At 40.1% G+C, this 20164-nt stretch overlaps 2 protein-coding genes across 4 annotated transcripts in view; both read left to right on the forward strand.

Moving 5' to 3' along the window:
• The window catches only part of CACNA1A (calcium voltage-gated channel subunit alpha1 A), a 216363-nt gene extending 203748 nt beyond the window's left edge, over nucleotides 1-12615 (forward strand). Inside the window, exons 44-45 of the mRNA XM_088134001.1 lie at nucleotides 927-1174; nucleotides 11947-12615. Coding sequence (XP_087990127.1) covers nucleotides 927-1174; nucleotides 11947-12615 — 917 coding nt within the window. The remainder of the gene's footprint in view (nucleotides 1-926; nucleotides 1175-11946) is intronic.
• A 6711-nt stretch (nucleotides 12616-19326) lies between these two features.
• The window catches only part of MAN2B1 (mannosidase alpha class 2B member 1), a 30884-nt gene continuing 30046 nt past the window's right edge, over nucleotides 19327-20164 (forward strand). For 2 of the 3 annotated variants that reach the window (XM_007420953.4, XM_088133585.1), the window contains exon 1: nucleotides 19327-19475. In XM_007420953.4, coding sequence (XP_007421015.1) covers nucleotides 19398-19475 — 78 coding nt within the window. In that variant the 5' untranslated portion in view covers nucleotides 19327-19397. The remainder of the gene's footprint in view (nucleotides 19476-20164) is intronic. The other variant, XM_088133584.1, reaches the window with a different exon arrangement.

Raw genomic sequence — 20164 nt, forward strand, 5'->3', positions numbered from 1 at the left:
TACAAGCATCTTTCAAATATCTCATCAGCCGAGCATCTGAGTTGAAGATTCACTGGAAACCAATCTTAATTGGGCTGCATAGAGATCCAAGTTCAGACATTACATCAATTTATTGAATTGTTCTTCTTAGTCACTTTTGTTTGATCTAAATGCTCACTTGGGAGAAGATAGGCCAGAAAAGCAATTTACTTTGTAAAAAGTAATATATACTTTGGAGTCTGAGTCCTGGCATCAAAGTACCATATTTTTCCATCTATAAGACGATACTTTTTTCTAAAACCGTTACACTAAAAATTGAAGGGCGTCTTATGCAAGGAAGTAAGCCAAGGAGAGAACTGCGTGGTTGCGAAACTGCCCATACTTTGTTTCTGCAGATAGGCTTCCTCCTATCACTAGCCTCCAATCACGGGTGAAATAGCTTGTCTCTGCAAACAGACTTCCTCCAATCACGAGCCTTATGTAACTGATGTCAGCTGATGCTGAACAAACCAATTGGAGGAAGTCTGTTTGCAGAGACAAGCTATCAGCAGTTTCACTCGTGACTGAATGTAATCAGTTATGCGAAAGAGCATGGAAATAGAGCTGCAGAGAGACAGTTTGGACCTCCTCCCACTGAGTGTATCATGTAAATGTTACCTAATTACTAAATAAAAATGTGTTCTGCTTTATCTTTAAAATATTGATTTCTTAATTTTGGGTTGGAAAAGTGGGAGTCATCTTATACATGGGGGTGTCTTATAGATGGAAAAATACGGTATATATTGGTCACCTGTTTGACTATCCAAGTCAAGTAAAATATGCCTTCAATATTTTTAGTATTTTGTCATAGATACTTTCCTTGTTTTTGCTCTTTTAGTATCTTCCATATCATTCATTTAGAATGAATGCATTGGACTTCAAATTGTTTTTCTTTTTCTCACTGGCAGGTCTGGGTACAGACTTCAGTCTGACTACACAGTCAGCTGACCTACCTCCCAAAGAAAGAGACCAAGAGCGAGGCAGGCCTAAGGATCGGAAGCACCACCACCATCACCACCACCATCATCACCATCACACATCTTCTGACAAGGAGCGGTATTCACAAGAGAGGCATGAATATAGCCGGCCTCGATCCAGAGATCGACGCTGGTCCCGTTCACCCAGTGAAGGCCGAGAACATGTGCCTCATAGGCAGGTTGGTGTGGCTTTCCATTCCATGTTGTGCTTCTAGGGACTAATATAAGTGCCTTTAGTACTAAAAGAATGTCTGTATGCTTCAAGAGTATCAAACTCCAGTTATCCATCTACTCATGTAAACATGCTTACACTGATTAGTCTGCATTGTCGTAAGCATAATTTTGATTCAGTCTGAAAATGTAATAATTGCCTTGTAGGATTAAGTATCTAGTTCTTTAGCCAATCAGTTGCTTCTGAAAGACCACAGCCACTTTTTACAATGGTAACTCTCCCTGCCACTTCTCCTCTTCAGCATCAGGCACTCAGAGAAGTACATTTTCAGGACATGGAGATAAGGCCAGCCTTACCATAAGGTAAATTAATGCTCCTTTCTCAATGGTAGAAGTCAGAGAGAGAAATGGACAAGGTGTTGGCATAAAGATCTCTCTGAGATATACTGCCTGACCACCTGCACCCTTTAGGTTCCTGCAGATCACAATTCTATTGCCAGTTTTGAAATATGACAGTCTGTCAGTGTGCTGAGCTTCTGTACATAAAATGGGAGCAAGGGGATTATTTTGTCTTTCTCCCTAAACAGCACAGGATTTCCATTTAGCTACCATAGCTAATAATTCTTGATAGATATGAACCTGGTTAATCTTTGTGTTTCTTCAGGCCACATATTCCTCTCCTTCAAATATAGTATTCATTTTTGTTTTTTGCTTTTCTTAAACGAAATATATTCAATTAATTTAAGTTATCTTCCTAGGTAGTATGCTTCAGTACACTAAGAGTTTTAGTTGCTATTTGTGTACTTTTCCCATGTTATTTTATTTTTTTTTACAGCAGGATATCCTATAAGTTTACAGTATTCTAAATGCTGTTTTAAAATGGATTCATAAAATGACATTTGGAGTATTGCAAGACAGGGCTTGTGATATCCCAACTGCCAAATGTCTGTCCAAATGGCCTGTATCTCAAATTGTGGGTCTATGTATTTATTTTTTGTTCAGAATTTGTTTTATTCTGTGAGCAAACAGGAAACATAGTGATTGACCCTGAACAGGAACAGATGGAGCCAGTGAGATTCTCTTGCCTAATCTTGCCAAATAAACAAATAAACTATGACTGACTAAGAAAATCAGTTTAAATAATCTCTTAGGCTAGCTTTAAAATGACAATCTTCCTAGCATTCACACTGACTACTTGAGCTGATATAATTATCTTGAGCCAATATTGCAGTTTTCAAATTTAGGGGGCCAGGCTGTGAGCAATTTTCATTGCTTTTTCAGACAAAATCAACTGGATTCACCTCAATTTGGACTCCAATTTTGCAGCAGTTCATAGGGAGGTAATCTTGGTAATATTTATCAGGTTCATGGATTCTTTTCAATTTGTAGATTTCAAGGATGTGGAAAGAGTGTGTGAAGAAATAAGGACTACCATTTGTCTGCTCAACTCATACTCTTCCTGGCTGATTAAATCAGCCAGGTTGAGATTGGCTTCATGGTAGGGGACATATGTCTCTGCTTGCTTAAATGAGGCTTTTATAAAATCTTTGCTGAAAAGATCCTTCCTTGACCTGGAATATTCCTGGAATTATAGGCTGTCTTAAATATTCCATAGTTGGACAAAGTGATGGAGAAAGTGGGGACCTTCAACTCCAGCTGCATCTGGGCCCATTTCAGTAGGGATTTCCTCCAGGTTATGGTAGTAAGATTGCTTTGGTTGTCTCTGTTGATGACCTGTGTTAGATGAGGAAGAACATCCCTACAACTTCTCCAGTATATCTCAGTGGCTTTTGATGCCTTTAGCTGGGGTGGGCCTTAGGGGCACTATTTTGCAGTGATTCCAGTCCTTTCAGTCATGACGTATCCAAAGCATGGTACTGGAGGACTACTCCTCAACACAGATCTCTGAGCTGTGGATTCCATCTTGTCTCTTATATTATTCAACATTTACAGTTTTGAAGTGGGGTGATATCAGTATACTGATGACAATGAGCTCTATAATTCTTTATCTTCTGATTCCAATGACTCAGTCAAACTTTTGAATGTGGCTTAATTTTGATAAAGGGCTAGATAAGGAAAAACAAGCTGAAACTAAATCCAGACAAGGTGCAGATGCTTTTGTTAAAGAAAAATTTGACTCTGGAATTGAAGTGAGGCTTGCTGTGGATGGGATTGTACTGCCCCAAAGGAAGCCTGTTCAGAGTTTGAAATGTTCCTTAATTTTAATTCTGATTTTAATTGCATTAATGTTTATATTTTGTATTTTTCTCATTGAAAGCTACCTTGATAGTTGAAGAAACAGGCAGGGTAGAAATCTAGTAAATAAATAAATAAATAAAGTGGAGCAAAAACAGCAGATTTTTTCATTTTCACAAGAAGCTGATATTTGTAGTGGCATGTGGAAGAGGGGCTATCCTGGTTCCTTCTGCTGAGGCTTATGTTTCATAGGTCGCTAGGCGCCACAAGCTTTGACACTGAGATAATCCACAGAAGTTGGCGGGGGGAGTGACTTAAGCTAACAACTATCTCTCAGCTCTACCTGGCTGTAGTTTTAGTTGTTGTGAGGATAATATTGGAGAAGGAAATCGTGTATATGCTGCCTGGAACTTCTGAGGGAAAGACAGAATATGGCTGAGTAATAATAATATCAGCCATTTCCCTTTCTAGGATTTAGAGTTGAATTATGAAAGATCCCATGCTTCTTCCTACAGGAACATTAATTTGACAGAAGTAGACACTGGGCAGAGGATAAAGGAGAAAGTGTTGAGAGAGAGAGACATAGAGAGAATAACAAGTTGGACTGAACCAGTTGAGTAAGTGAGCTCAAATAATTAGTTTCCCCTGTATTGGTCTTTCTTTGTTCCCTCAATTTGGGCTTCTTAGTATTATGTAAGCAAGAGATCATATTAAAATGGAATAAATCATGTTTCAAAAAAAAAAAAAACTTTCTGAAGGCCCATTGGAAGTAAGGGAATGGTTGTAGCTGATGAACCTGTTGAAACTAGAAAAAGGCATTCCTTGTTACATAAATTATTGATGCCTCTAGGAGCACTTGCATATTATGTGTATTCTTCTTTAGAAAGAAGTATAACCTTGCTCAGAACTTAGAACCTTTCTATTCCTGGATAAGGGAACAGTCTACTCACTGTGGCTTCAGCTTGTTGGGTTTCAGTTTGTTGGCTCTTATCTAACCATCCGTGTATCCAGTACTATTTAAGGATGCACCCAGTCTTCCTTGACTAAGATAATACCAAGATATAGAGGTTGATTGCATTAGAATATTGATGACAAACCTCCTAATGGCATCCTCCTATAGATATAAGTATCAGAGAGAATAGAATGTTTACACAAACTTTGACTCATTCAATTCTTTCCAGCTAGATTGAGAGGATTTATGGCTGGATGAAACATTTAAACATTTAAAATATCTTATCTACAACTTTTGTCTTCAAAACACGAAACTGATCCCATGATGTTGGGCCAGGCAGTTCACTGAATACCTTATTAGGACTTAGTGGTGATGGGCTATGGGGAAAGATCCATGCGCAATTCAAGAGCAGCTGCAGGTTCCTGGCCAAACAGAATCGGTGCCAATGCTGGAAATTGAGGTCCTAACCTCATTGTCATCAGTGCTAGAGAACTGGCATAGAGAGGAGCAATTTTGTCCCTTGAGCAATTTGCAGATATGCTGTAGTGGGCATCTGTGACCTCTAGCATCCCATTTTAGGGATAAATTTTAGGAACCTTCCTTGCTATACTCTGTACACCCTAATATTCCACAATTTGTGGTGGTTCAGGAAATCCTGCTTCCCCTTGCTCAGGCTCCTTCTATCAAACATTAGTGGAGTCATTCCATTTTTTGACACATGCAGAGTGTCTGGGGATGCAGAACTGAACCACTGAAGCTTCTTGTCACATTCTGTCACTTGACCTCTGCAATCCTAGTCTAACACCTTAACTATACCACCACACTGGCTTATACTACACAGACGGTGTTGAAATATGCTAGAGCTGAGCTGCCTTTTGCCAAGCCTCCAAGGCATATAGGACTTAAAGTTATTTGCCTCAGGTTTCTTTTATGCTGTTGAGTCAAGGAATGTTCACTTTTCTTTTCTTTTCTTTTCTTTTCTTTTTTTTCTTCTATATGTTGGAATCTGTGATCTGAGCTGTTAATCTGTTAAACTTTTATTAGATGAACATTGATTATTGACAAAGTTTGTCTAATGAGAATGTGTCTTCTAAACTGTCCTCATATATCTATATATATATAGTACATGTACACACTAACTTTTGTATGCCCATATAATCCCCCTCCCCAAACCCTTCTGTGCTGCTTCATTGTGGAAGTGTTCCTGGGAGGGATAAGTAAAAAAAGCTGGGAGTTTATGCCAAGAGCATATAATCCCAACAGGGTCACCCAAGATTTGAAGATCATCCCAGATGCCCAACTAAAGCAAGTGGGCATCTATATTGGGCAGCAGTGATATAGAAGATGGTGGAGGTAGAAAATTACTTTAGTGACAACAGCAAAGGCATCATTTCATATTGCATAGGAGAAGACAATGATAAACCATTCCTGTATTTTACCAAGAAAACCACATAGACAGGAAATATAAAATGATTGACAATATACTGTATGCCAGACTATTGGCTCCTTAGGTCAGATGGCACTCAGCATGTTACTGAGGAAGAACTGAGGATCTTTCATAGTACTAACAGTATTTATGACATGGCTAAATAAAAGCCTTCAGGATGTTTAGTTGCTGATGTTGCCATGTGAGAAAAGAATATCTGAAGCTGCAAGGAAAGAATTACAATGAGAACAGGAAATGTAAGAAGCATGAATATGAGAAATGGAATGAAAGATGAAATAAATCAACATTTGACATCTTAGCCATCAGCAAATTGAGATGGGATGGAATGGAACTGGAAACTTTCACTTAGAAGATCTCACTGTTTATAACTCAGGCTATGAAAGACAAAGAAGGAATGGCATTGCTTTCATAGTTAGGAAGGGTATAGCAAGAACAGTACTTGGCCATACCAAGTATTGACCAAATAATATCAATTAATCTTCATGGAGAACCCTTTAATATGACGATTATTCAAGTTTATGCTCCAGCCACTGACACAGAAGAAGAAGAAGTTGATAAGTTTTATGATCAAGTTTAATTTTAAATCAACAGAACATGCAAACATGATGTGCTGCTTGTAGTTGGAGACTGGAATGCCAAAGGTGGAAATACTGAGGAAAATGTAGTTTGACTGTGTGGTCTAGGAAACCAAAATGAATTAGGAGAATGATTATCAATTTCCACCACTCCAGTGATGTATGTGTTGCTAACACAGTCTTCAAACACCAAAACAATACTTATATACATGGACATCACCAGATAAACCATACAGAAATCAAATTGCCTATATTATTGGTGGAAGGAGGTGGAAGAGCTCAAGTATAACAGCAAAGTAGCCAGGGGCTGACTATGGAAAAGATTATGAATTGCTCATGTGCAAGTTTGTATGCCGCCCAGAGTCACATTCTGTGAGATGGGCAGCTATATAAATCTGCCAAATAAATAAATAAGTTCAAAGTGGAAGAAGAAAGCCAGCCAGCTTCCACACTATGATCTTCAGCACCTACCCACAATTTTTTAGGATAATAGCAGGAATCGCTCTCTGAAGTCCTGAATCTCATTAATTGGGAATGAACTTAAAGACATTGTTAAGGATGAATCTGAAAAGAGACTGCCAAAGATCAAGAAACAGAAAAAAGCAAACTGGATGTCAGAGCAAATGACGGAAATTGCTATAAAGGGAACAGAAGCCAAAGACAATAAAGACAATATTCTCAGGAAGAAACTTAACAAAAAAATTCAAGAGCTGCTAGAAGAGACAACAAGCATCTATTACAACAGCATCTGTAAAGACACTGAAGATGGAAACAGAGATGGAAAAAGGAAGGTCTTCCAAAAGATCTCTAAACTCAGAAGGAGTTCCAACCTCGAATTGGTATGCTAAAGAATGCCAATGGACAAATAGAAACTGATTCAAAGAAGATAAAGATGGAAGGAGTATACTGAAATATTGTACAATAGAGATGTCAACATCCAAGAAACCTTAGAAAATATTCCTTACTTACCTCTAGTATTAGATGGTGAAGTTAGATCAGCACTCTGATAATTACCAAGCCAGAAAGCTACAGGAATTGATGAAATGTCTACAGAAATATGATAAGCAACAGAAGAATCAGTAAAGGTTATAACCAAGTATGCCAACAAATACAGAGAACAATCAACTGATTGGAAGAGGTCAATCTACATACCAATACAAAGAAAGGAGACTTAACAGTGTGCAAACTATCACACAATACCCTTAATTTCACATGCTAGCAAATAAATACTGTACCTAGGATCATCCAATGCAGATTAGAGCTCTGCATGGAAAGGGAGATGCCAGACGTTCAAGGTGGCTTTAGAAAAGGCCAAGGAACATGAGACATTATTGCTGATGCATGCTGGATAATTGAGAAAACCAAAGAATACCAAAAAGAAGCTTCATTTATGGGAATTCATCAAAATGGGAATCCCAGAACATCTCATTGTCTTTATGTGAAACCTATACACAGGTCAGGAGCCCATAGTAAGGACAGAACAGAGCAAAATAGGCTGGCTCCTATTTAGCAAAGGAGAGAGACAAGGTTGTATACTTTCCACTTACTTACTCAACCAGTAAGTGGAATATATACTAAGGGAAGCTGGATTGGAAGACAAGTGTGGTTTTAAAATTGGATGAAGAAACATCAATAACCTCTGCTATGTTTATGACACTACCCTACTAGCTGAAAATGCGAATTATCTGCAAGCTCTAGTAATGAAAGTCAAGGAACACAGTGAAAGAAATGGGACTGAGATTAAATCTAAAGTAGACCATACTAATGACAACAGATATAACAACCAGCCTTAGAATTAATAATGAAGATACTGAAGTGGTGAATAGCTTCTGTCTTTTAGGGTCAATTATCAACAGTAAAAGGAATATGCTGCAGACTAGCACTTGGTAGAAGTGAAGGCCTTGGAAAAAATATGCAGATGCTGGGATGTGTCTGTATCTACAAAAATCAGAATCACGTAGGAAATAGTTTTCCCTGTGATGCTCTTTGGAAGTGAAAGTTGGACTTTAAAGAAGCAGAATAGAAAGAGTATTGATAGTTTTCAACTTCGGGGTTGGAGAAAATCCTGAGAATATCATGGATAACCAAGCAAACAAACAAAGGTACTATTGTACAAATCTACCTGAAGTTCTCACTTGAGGCACAAATGACCAGGTTCAAATTATCATAGTATGCACACATGTGAAAACCTAGCTCTCTGGAGAAGTCTATAATGGTGGGAAAGGTGGAAGGAAAGAACAGCAGCAAGATGGATGGACTCAATAGCAGTTGCAATGGGTGCACTGTTGGAAGCCATAAAGGAACAAGTTGGGGACAGATCCTCCTGGAGAAATTCTATCTGTGTGATTGCTAAGAGGTGATGCCAACATGATGGCACATAATCATCAATGCCCACATACACTATATGCACATATATGAAGCGAGATTAGAAAACATTGACACGTAGAATCACCGTAGTGATTTGCCATTTTTATACCTTTGAAGATCTCTTCTGAAATTCTATTTCTTTATTAGATTTATACCCCATAAATGTATAAAATGTGGTAGTAAGTGAAAGCCAGTGTGATGTAGTAATTAAACGGTTGGAATGGGGTGATCCAGATTCTAGTCATGAAAAGCTCACTCAGTAATTTAGGGACAATCACTTTCTCTCAGCCCAACTTACCTCACCAGGAGAAAAATAGGTCTTATCTGTGCTTAATATGCACATACCAAATAGAAATACTAAGTACTAAACTCCTATCTTTTGACAGGCATTCTTATATCTTTGATGAGGGTGGCTAACTCATGCCATTGCTGCCAGAGTTCTATGAAGGATCAGTACCAGCAGCACTGTTTTTTATCTGAGAGATAGTATTTCCTGTATGTGAACCCATGTCACTTCTTCATCCATAGAAATATATACATGTGTCATCAGAGTTTTTACTTTGGGCCCAATGTCTGAGGAAACATACTCTTCTACAGACAGCATGATTCAGTCTAGACCAAAGCCCGTACTTCCTACAGAATCTAGCCAAGTACAACAGACCTTTTGGCTGATCTTATCATCATTAATGATATTTGCCCTCTGTTTAGGCATCAGACAAAGGCTGAGTCTTACCCAGTCTCAGATGTATGGGTATCTCCATCTCTGTCCTCCTTGGATCAGGCCATTGTGAATTCCAAGGGTAGCATATCTCCTTCAGAAGGCATCTAGCATTATACTAAATAAGTATTGAGAGTAAGACTTATTTGGCATGATAGGCCCAGGGCTTCCCTGCTGATGATGGCCCAATTTTCCAGGCCATACAATAAGATGCTTTAACATGGCTTGGCATTCCAATGTCTTCTAATGTATTGTCACAGGCCACTAAAGATTCTTGCAGAAATAATTGATCCGTACCATCAACCCTATGGATATTTAAATTTATAGAGCTGCCCATCTCACACTTGTGACTCTGGGCAGTATACACAATGAAAATACCAGAAACCAAACAATCAAAACAATGAAAAACAAAACCATTAAATACAATTAATTTACATTAAACAGTCTTTGTATGGTTCATCTTGATTACCTCTTGTTTTGAGCAGATTACTTGCAGCCTGTTATTGTGGAGCTGCAATTCATCCCTGTAGATCAAGAGGGCAGGAAATTAAATGGAATAAAGTGTACACTGTACTCAGCTAGTACTTTGTCTCTCGAAATAGCAAACTACCAAGCATTGATTGGTCACTATCAATTATTTTGAAGAGTCCATGCTTCATCATTAACCAGATGACAGTGAATAAGATACTGAGCAGCTTTTCCACACAGTGGCAGTGCATCTATCATGCCAACAGATTACTGTGGTCAAGCATCCTCTTGTCTCTGCTTCTAAAACCATGGCAGGTACTGTGGGTGCCTGTTTGTCAGGCCTACTGTTTTCCTTATTCAGTTCAAAGACTTGGAATTCGTTGATGAAAGACTGTTTCAGATGAAGGATGTCAAGAGAACTAGTTAGTTGTGGATTATTCTGTTTATAATTGTAAAATATATCTTGCTTGGAGTGCATATTTGATTTTTGGGTTAATTTATATTAACAGCATCCACATAGTAAGAAATAAGCTCAAATGTTTTGAATGACCTCTGTGAACTCAATAGTTGATTAAGAGTAAAGAAAAAAGGATTAGAACATTTGCAGGTGTAAGTCACAGATCATGAAGAGCCTACACGAGCCCTTACCTTGAAAACTCCAGTCAACCAATTGTTACATATATATTAATAATGTTGATATCCATGAATCTAACAGTCTGAGCCTTGAACGTTTCTCAGAATTGATGTCTCTCACAACATACCTTATTTTCAGATATGCTGTGATGAGCTGGATAGAAATTTATCTTATTTGGAGGAAACAGTATAGATCAAAATGTAGCTAACTGGGAATTGCTACTGAAGATGGACTGTTAGTTGGCTCTGGGCTCTGTTATGTCAAAGGAGGCACACATTGCTTTCAACCTATTCAGACATGCCTGAGAACATGCCTTACCCAAAGGCCTTACCATGGATAGGCTGCTGCCTTACTTCACACACACTTTTGATGGGAGTCATAAAAAGTGAAAGTTAAACTGATGGCTCTTGATGGTCCCCTAAATGCATCACAGGTACTTGACTCTACCAGCTGTAGTCCAGATTACCCAGAGCTTTTGCTCCCCATTATAACTGAAAGAACAGCAATACTATTGCTATTACTCCCTAACATTTTTTTAGCAAAGGCAAGCTGTATAACAGAGGCAAAGAACTTTTTTTTCATGGACTTCATTGCCTTTTAGGAAATCTGAGGTGGGGCTGTATGTTGGATTAAAGTAGTGTGTATGCAATGAGAACAATGCATGATCTTACCATTAGCATGTAAGCAACATGAACAGAAGACTGACGATCAGACATATCTCAGGTGCAGGATATCAACACTCTGCAATCTCCTTGAAGAGTTTGGCTGTTACAAAATTATTCCAGATTTCCCTCATCTTTCCTGTTAAATCCTCTCTCCCACTTCCTGTTATTTCCTAAATTCTGTCCCTATTTATCCCAACTTACCACTTCCTTTTTCAACTTCAAATCTTTTCTCTTTTTTCCCCGCTATTCATTTTTTGATAACATGCTTTGCAAATACATCCTACCCCACCTCTCTCCTTCCAAAAATTTTGTTTCTTTTCTATTTAATAAATTGCTATCCCCCACCCCTTGTTTCTTTCTTTCTTTCTTTCTTTCTTTTGGAAGAACACAAATACATTTAAAAGCTTTTTACTACTTTTTAATCCTTGGAACTTACAAAAATTCCATTTCTCTTTTTTGCTTTTGGTTTCCTTTGGATTTTTTTTAAATTATGAATAATTATTGTCCTTTGTGTTTCCCTTGCCTTCCTATCCTCAATTTCTAATCCACCCTGATGTGGCTGTTGCTTTAATTACTTTCCCATTCATTTATTTTTATTCCTTGCCTTCCTCCCCCCCTCCTTTGTCCTTGTCTCTGTGTCACCCAAACCGCATCCCCGCCCACCTCCAATCCGGCCCCCTTTTCCTTCTGTCTCTTCTTGGTTGATTTTCCTTGTATATTTTTTCTTTTTGATTTCCTTTGTTTCAATTTTCGTGTAGGGCAGTAGTTCCGTAAGTGGGAGTCCAGTCCTCTCAACGTCTGGCACCAGCACCCCGAGGCGAGGACGCCGCCAGCTCCCACAGACCCCTTCTACACCCCGGCCACATATCTCCTACTCCCCCGTGGTCCGTAAGACCATCAACACGGGGGCCCAGCAGCAACCGCCGTCTGTGCACCCCAGCCGAATAGCCAGCCCGGCCCCTCGGCGCTACCCCTCGCTGCCTGCTGAGCACCACGTCTCCGAGCGGCGCAGCAGGTCTCCGGCTATGGAGCGACACACTGTCCCGCCGCGAAATGATTCGCCTCGCGGCTACCGCCACGCCAGTAGCCGGTGGTCAGCCCCACAGGTCTCTGAGCCCTCGCCGGGGCCTCGCCACGGCAGCGGCTACTACCGGAGTCGGGACTACGGCAGCCCCGCCGGCGAGGAAGCCTTCCCCTACGAGGCCGCGCAGCAGCAGCAGCAGCAGCAGCAGGGGAGCGGCTCAGGACGCTCGCCCAGAACTTCCCGGGTGGGCGGCGGCTCGTCCTCTCTCTCCCCCTACAGGCACGGGCGGCGGCTCCCCAACGGATACTACCACTCACACGGACCAGCCAAGTCGCGCGGGACAGGGCCACGCAAAGGACTGCACGAACCTTATAGCGAAACTGACGAGGACGACTGCTGCTAACCTACCAGTGGCTTCACCTTACACGTGCGCGCACGCGCCACACACGCACTCCACACACGTACCCAGAAGGGAGGAGATCCCCAGCTTGGGGGGAAGGCGAGGGGAAGAATGAAAAGCAAACGAACTGCCAGCTGATTGCGGAAGGTGTCGCGGAGGAGAACCCTGCAGTTGTGGGAAGAAACTTTTTATCTTTTGTTCGGGGAATCTGGGGTCGGGAGGGAGCAAGGGGTTGGGGGGAGGCTAGGGACGCGAGGGTCTGGGAGATCAGAGCATGCTTATCTTTTACAGATCAAGTTGTGTGTGGTGAGTGATTTGAGGGTGGGAGGGAGGGAGGGGCGTCACTCAGAATTTACAACAGAAAACGCACTCAGGTGTGGGGAAATTGGGCCGCCCAAGAGCCCCGGGCTTCACCTAACTTACTGTACGCCTCTGCGAACCAAGACCAGAAGCCACTTTCCTCTGGGCAGATGGGAGAGGCAGGAAGGAGTCTGTCGAAGACATTCTGGAAATGTTTAAGAAACAAAAACCTTTTAAAAAGATGCAAAAGTAAACAAAAGGACAACCCTGGGCTTCTATTGATGAGTTTTATCATCTCAATTACCTGATTAACTTAATGTTTTAAAAAAAGTTTGTGACCTGATATTTTAAGAGGGAGATATGCACACAAATACACATCCCCAACACACACACACATATAACACACACACACACACACACACACAGAGGAGTGCTTGCTGGTTATACCAATCCCTAATATTACTGCCTGCAGAGATAAAAAGAAATAATAATAAAACAAAAAAACAAAAAAGGACAAAAATAATTGATAAAAATTAAGCATTTTCTTCTGATATTTTGGTCCTGCTTGACAAAGAAATGACATCAGAATAATAATTCCTCAGCTTCTTTATTTCTTTTTTCCTACTTGTTTGGAAAAAAAAGTTGAAAAAAAAACCTGTGGGATTGGGACTGTGAAATATTGCATGAAACAAAGTAAAAAGACAAATGAAAAAAAAATCTCTAAAATCCTTTAAAAAAACAAAAATATTAAAAAATGAATTTTTGATTGAAATGTGCTTTATTGTTAATTTCCCCATACTTTATTCTCATTCCTCCTCTCACCCCTTTCTTTTATGATGATATAATGCTGTATGAAAGGATATGTATTGGAATGCATGACTGATAATCATTGTTCTTTTACTGCTTTCTATGAAGAGTATGAACAAGTTGTTAAGCAGAAGCTGGTCAATGAGAGCCTTGGATTAGATATTCTTTTTAAATATATATATATATCTATATATCTATATATAACAATTTCCTCATTTGCCTATATATTACCATTTAGCCACAACAAGATTGGGTATCAACTGGTTTATCCTGCCAAAGCCTAGCAGATTCCTAAATACAGTGAAACCTCGTTTTAGCTGAGGGGGTGTCCCTTATTTATGAATGCCCATTAAATATGAAATTATGTAATTTGTGTCATTTTACATCATTTGCATGATGTTCTTTTTCTTTTTATTGCAATGTTCTTTAAAAGTACACATAATGAACAAAAATATTTTTTTAAAAATGGTACTATATTATGACTGGTCCAACAGATAATCTAATTAAGTTATATTACAAATATAATGCCACATGCATGATGATGTCATTAAGCAAATTACATAAATCGCTAAGGAAATTTGGTCTGTTGCACATGAAGCCCGGCTGCATCAAGTCCAGTAAATCGAGATTTCACTGTATATTTTTATTCCATACCCAAAGCCTCTAAAATCAGAATCAGCATCCAGATTACTGTTTAAAGGGCCAAAGAACAACTAGGTACATAGCAAGGATAGATGAATGAAATTCACTAGTGAACATATAATCAGAAAGTACTCATATAGCCACCATTTGTTGTGTCAACCTAATTTTTTATATTAGGAGTAATCAACACTAGACTACAAAAAATCAAAAGCTAATACAACCCCATTTATCCTTTTACATGGTATGCAGTGGCCAATGGATATTTGCTATAATGTGAATATGTGTATACATGTATATATGCAAATCAAGGCCTATCATGATTTTGTGGTATGTTCACCTGTGTGCAACCTAGGACTGTGCAATGATCTGAAAGGAAGGGAAAATGATTAAGTGGGCTTGTGTAGGAACCCAGGAAAAGATAATGCTTCTTTAGGGTGTTGCCAAAAGATGTAACATATGTGCTCACATGCGTTCCTACTCAATTTTTTCCTCTTTGAATCCAGATTGCTGCACAGCCCTACTGCAAACCCATACTGTTCACATATAAACATTGCACTTGTTTATATATACATATACATATACTGCAATCCTTGGGGGCCATTTGGAACACTGATAAAACATCTTATCTTATGAGGCCATTCCCACAGTATGGCCCAGTGTATTACTAATCTTAAAGACTTATACAAGAACAGTATCCCAATAACAAGAAAGGTTAATGGCCTTGAAACATCAGTTGATGTAAACTAGGTAAACTCTAGTGGAATCTACAACATTACCACAAGAGTGAGAACTGCAACTAAGGGATATTATCACCAGGGTCAGAATTAAAATTAAGGGTCAAGTCCCAACAAGACTAAAAGCCAATTTATCTGGCCTCCAGCATGTCTGTATTTTAAATCAAGGAACAACCTTTTTATGCAATAATTTTGTAAGCTAACAGGAGGGATGTATCTCAGGAATCCCAACTACATGATGAGTTGAAAATAAATGCAGAGTGTATGCATCTCTCCTTATATCACTGTCAAATCAGTAACATGAATGGTTTTACATGGTACATGGAAGAAAAATAGAACCAATAACTTGGCATAATGGCTATAGAGCTCTGAACTGTCTTTTAAGTCTTTAAGCTCACATAAGGTTGGGATGCCGTCAGTTATAGCAACCACATGACAATCCTTCTTCAGCACATTCCCACCTTGTAAATCACTGTAATGCTTATCTACTTTGGGAGATCTGTCTAAACATGAGTCGCAATCTGGACACATGTTGAAACATTCATATGAGCAAGTCCATTCCCAAAATTATCAATTCATGCAGATCATATGGCTTTGTCGATACTCTGAAACTGTTCGTGTCAATTGCCAACTAGTGTCGTCATTGACAACTGCCTTGCTATCAAAACAGATCTCAAAACTGAAAGCTAAGTCAGGAGTAAAGAAGGCTCCATTACATCATAACCCAGAATAAAGAGGATCAATGCTAGCAGCACAAATAAGCAAGCAAACCCAGCTAGAAAGTACACATCTGTTGTCTCCAGAAGGTAAAGCATGGGAGTGGACATCATCAGACTCTTCTACAAAAACAAAGCAACTTCCAAATGGATCTCTCTTAAATGCTATACAATTATTTTTAAAATAAATCATATATTGAAAGTATGACAAATGATGTCTTGGAATTAGTGCAGATGCAAATCACCATAATCTTACATCCACTTACTTAACCTCAATGAACCTAGCAGAACTTCTTGATGACCATGAATTTGAGTACTGTAAGATATAATATAATCCTAATTAAATGTAGAGCTTTTTTCCCTAGACATGGAATGCCCAGGTCACTCAAGACCATGTTTTTAAGTTATGGATTAATATTTTGATCCTATCAATTTATAGAGGTGTACTGCAATACTGTTGATAAGGAAGAGTTTTCCCCAGATCATTTACTTTGAATTGCCTTAGATTAACTGAGAATAGAAAAAAAGAATCACACAAGGTTTTTTTTTTTCTGGGGATTGGGGGAGAGGAATTGTATTGAATTTTAGGACTCTGCATTTGGGTAAATTTAGTAGTGTTAAGAAACCTGTATTTTTCTGTAGGTTTTCATTTGATTGCATTAAAGTTTAGAAAACACTTTTTATTTGTTCCCCAACTATGATTCTATCTTGATTTTCATACAGCAAGCTATAGAACTACAGCTTATCTCCATGGATTATACTTAGTGAGAAATGAGGAAGAACAAACACTAGCTGGTTGATTAAAAAAACTAAAAGTGTATTCAACATCACTTGTAGTTTACATTTGGAATCATGAACACATGTATTTAGATATTAAGTGATAGCATGAAAAACACATCTCACTATTCTTTAACTCATCTAGGTTACTGATACTTAAAGTATATCACTAATGTAAACTACTCTGAATTAATTATACAAATAATTAGTTACTATGACAGTGATGGAAGTATAGCCATCAATATGGAAGTGTCAAGAGTATTTGTTTCAGTTACAACAATACAAACCACATACTCAGAAAGAGGGAATGTGCTAGACAGGGACTTGTGAAAAGGATTTCTCATGAGCAGAAATTACAAAATTCTCCCCCTTGACAGTCTCATCTTGTTCAGGCCACGAGGCCTGAATTTCTAATATTTCCCAGCAGATTGAATTTACCATTGGAAGTGATTTAAGCTTTTTTTTTTTTTTTAACTCCGACTATAGGCAATCAGAAAAAAAAAGTGGGCAATTCTAAAAGATATTTTTGCATTTCAGAAAGTCAAGCCCTGCAAGAGTTGTATTTTGTTAGATGTTATGAAACTGGCTAAAAACAATGGAAAAAGAAAATGGAACACCCCAGGCTGATTAAACGTCTATATTTTTCTTCCCTCGCAAAGAATGCTCCCTGCAGACTTGATAATTGATGTATTATGTGCCATCAAGTCAATGTCAGCTCTTAGCAACCACATAGATTTTCTCCAGGACCCTATGCTCCCAACTTGGTCCTTCAGATCTCCCAATGGTGCACCCATTGCCACTGTAACTGAGTCAATCTATCTTGCTGCTAGCAGTCCTCTTCTTCCTTTTCCTTCCAAGACTTTCCAGTTATTCATTAGTATTTTATCTGTATTGCAGAAATGAATACATTCTAGAACATATGATACTTCACAAATCACCTTATGGTAGCAAACATACAAAATGACACTATTAATAGGAACCTTATTAAAATATTTCTAAACCAAAAGGTAAGCTCTATGTCAAGTAAAGCTCAGCTCCTGACTCCATGGACTTTTCATGTAGGTTTCTTGGCAATAATACTTTGCCACTATCATCTTCTTAGGTCTCTTTAAACTTCCCAGTCCTGACATTTCCTACAGATCCAAGTACTAACCAGGCTTACTCTGCTTAACTGCCAAGATGAACCAGATGTTGCCACCTGCCAAGACATCTTTAAACTGCTTATCATTAAAAACAATCCCAAAGCACTGCCCCCCCCAAAATTGTGAAAAACGTAGGAAGCATTTGTGTTTAAAGTTATTAATATAGCCATCAGTCCAGTACTCAGAGAAAAATGCTTTATTGAAGGTTTTTCCCCTTAAGATTCTGCCAATGCCAAAGAACATTTGTATTATTCTTATGAAAAATGTATTGTACTTCAAGAAGATGCTTTTAATCTTGATTGACATGAAAAGCCATATACTTCCAGATCTCAAAGAAGCAATTACAAAAGTACAGAGTTCTCAACTTTCCCAAAAAAGCATTCCCCAACTCCTAACTGATGACAAGTCAAAGGGCAGCCATATCCTTGACCATTCCATGCCCACAATGATTTATCTTTTAGAAGTCCAATACTATCATGACTTTACAAAATAACTTTTCATTCAACAGAAAACCTATAATTTTCTGTGTCATCCAGCAGATCTAACATCAATACCCTCCCATTGCAAGGTGTTATTAGGGGCTGGCCATCTTTCTGTGAATTGTGAATGCAATTTTCCTCCAGGCTTAGAGGAGTTTCTCTCAATCTGTGAGAAGTCTATGCCCGCCCAGCAGGCCAAACCCATGTTCAGTCGAACCACAACTTCCTGAATTATTCCGATGGGGGGGATCATAAAAGAACAGTGAATAAACCAACCCCAGTGGCTGTGACCTCGCAACAGACGAGCTGGCCGTCTGCAGGAACAAGCAGGACTCTCAAAGGCAAGACCCGGAGTGTGAAGATGCCCTTCCCACTCGTCGCGAGGAGGTCGGTAAGCGAAAAAGGAGAGCTGGGGGGGGGGGCGGCAAAGTAGCACCCAAGCTTCTTCAGCTCGTTGGGAAAAGACCGCGAACAGCCATCTCGCCGCCAGGCCTCCTGGCTGCTTGCCAAGCGACTGTGGCTGCCCGGGGGCAGGGGGCAGGGAAGGACGCATGGCAGGGGAGGAGTCGCAGCAAGGTGGGGGCAGCCAAGGCCGGCGACAGCAGGGTCGAGCCCCGGAAGGCTGGCCCTAGGTCCGGGGATGGAGCTAAGGAGAGCCATCCTGCTCAGGGCTTGAGAGGGAGAGCTCTCCAGAGTCTGAAAGCGGGGCTCCCCGGGCCGAGCCAGCAGTTCCGCTGGAGAGCATTCAGCGCTGAGGTTCGGCCCTTCCAGCTCCTCGGGCGCCAAATAAATACAGTCACCTTCCGAAAGGCAACCACACCACGACTCAGCCGGCAGCTACAAGCCCTTTTGAATCTCACCGCCTGCGTAAAGAGAATAACTTCCACGCGTTTTCTCCGCTCCTCCCGTTTTCTTGATGCCTATAGGCTAGGCGCCCCGTCTGTTACAACAGCGGACGCCCCTAGCGCCCACCAGCCAATTAAAACTGGCAGGCGAGCCCAGTACAGTACACAAACCTCTACCGGGCAAAGCAGTCCCGCCCCAGCGGCCCCGCCCCCTATTCCTTTTGGTTTCGGTCTCAGCCACGCCCCCAGGAGGCGCAGCTTTTCCGGAACACTGAGCTAGTTGTCACGTGAGCGCCTGGTCATCTGACCGCCGCAGGGCAACTGCTGGACCGGAGCTGGAGCTATGGGGTTCCCGGTGGCTTTGGTGTTTTTCCTTGGGGGAGCGGTGCTGCGGGGAGCTGCAGTCAGATGCGGCTACCAGGTAAGGATTCGGGGCGTGGAGGGTAAGGGGGAAACTGGGGGACCTGTTAGAGTCTGTTGAGCAAAAAGTCTGAGCCGATTAGTAAAGAAGTAGGTTAGTGGGTATCTGCATAAAGAGGGATCAGTATAATTTAAAATGAAGAGTTGGGCGTCTGATATGTAGAGCAAGATGCGGGAAACAGCCGGTAATGTTCTGCGGAGCACAGCAGAAGAATTAATTCAAAGTTAAGGATCGGCTTATTACGTAGAGATGTATAGGTCTACCAGTTTAAAATAGGGGACTTGGACTGAGGAGAGAGAAAGTCCCTGTCCATCGTGGAGTTCACTGGGGGACTTGGGTCCAATCATAATTTGTCAGTCAGATCTACCTCGCAGGATTTTTCAGAGGAGACTCTGCTACCTTGAGCTCCTGCAGAAAAGGTGGGTTGTAAATACAATAAATAAAATTTCCTATACAGTATTGCCAAGAAATTCTTCAAAGGAAGGGTGGGAAAGCCACTCACTGAAATGAAGTATGGCAATACCTTTTGCATAGGTATTCGCACTGAGAAATAAAGTTCATGAGCTGGCTTTACTTTGTTTCATATAGGTGTGGGTGCTTGATCATGCTGTCACAACCGTGACTATAAATTATTAGAACTCCTACCTTTCCCATGACAATTCATTAAGAATGCCAAAGTTTGCTTTCTT

This window comes from Python bivittatus, unplaced genomic scaffold (genome assembly GCF_059951505.1).
Source record: "Python bivittatus isolate LINGU-HERP-01145 unplaced genomic scaffold, Pbiv_v1 ctg000080_np1212, whole genome shotgun sequence".
NCBI classification, from domain to species: Eukaryota; Metazoa; Chordata; class Lepidosauria; order Squamata; family Pythonidae; genus Python; species Python bivittatus.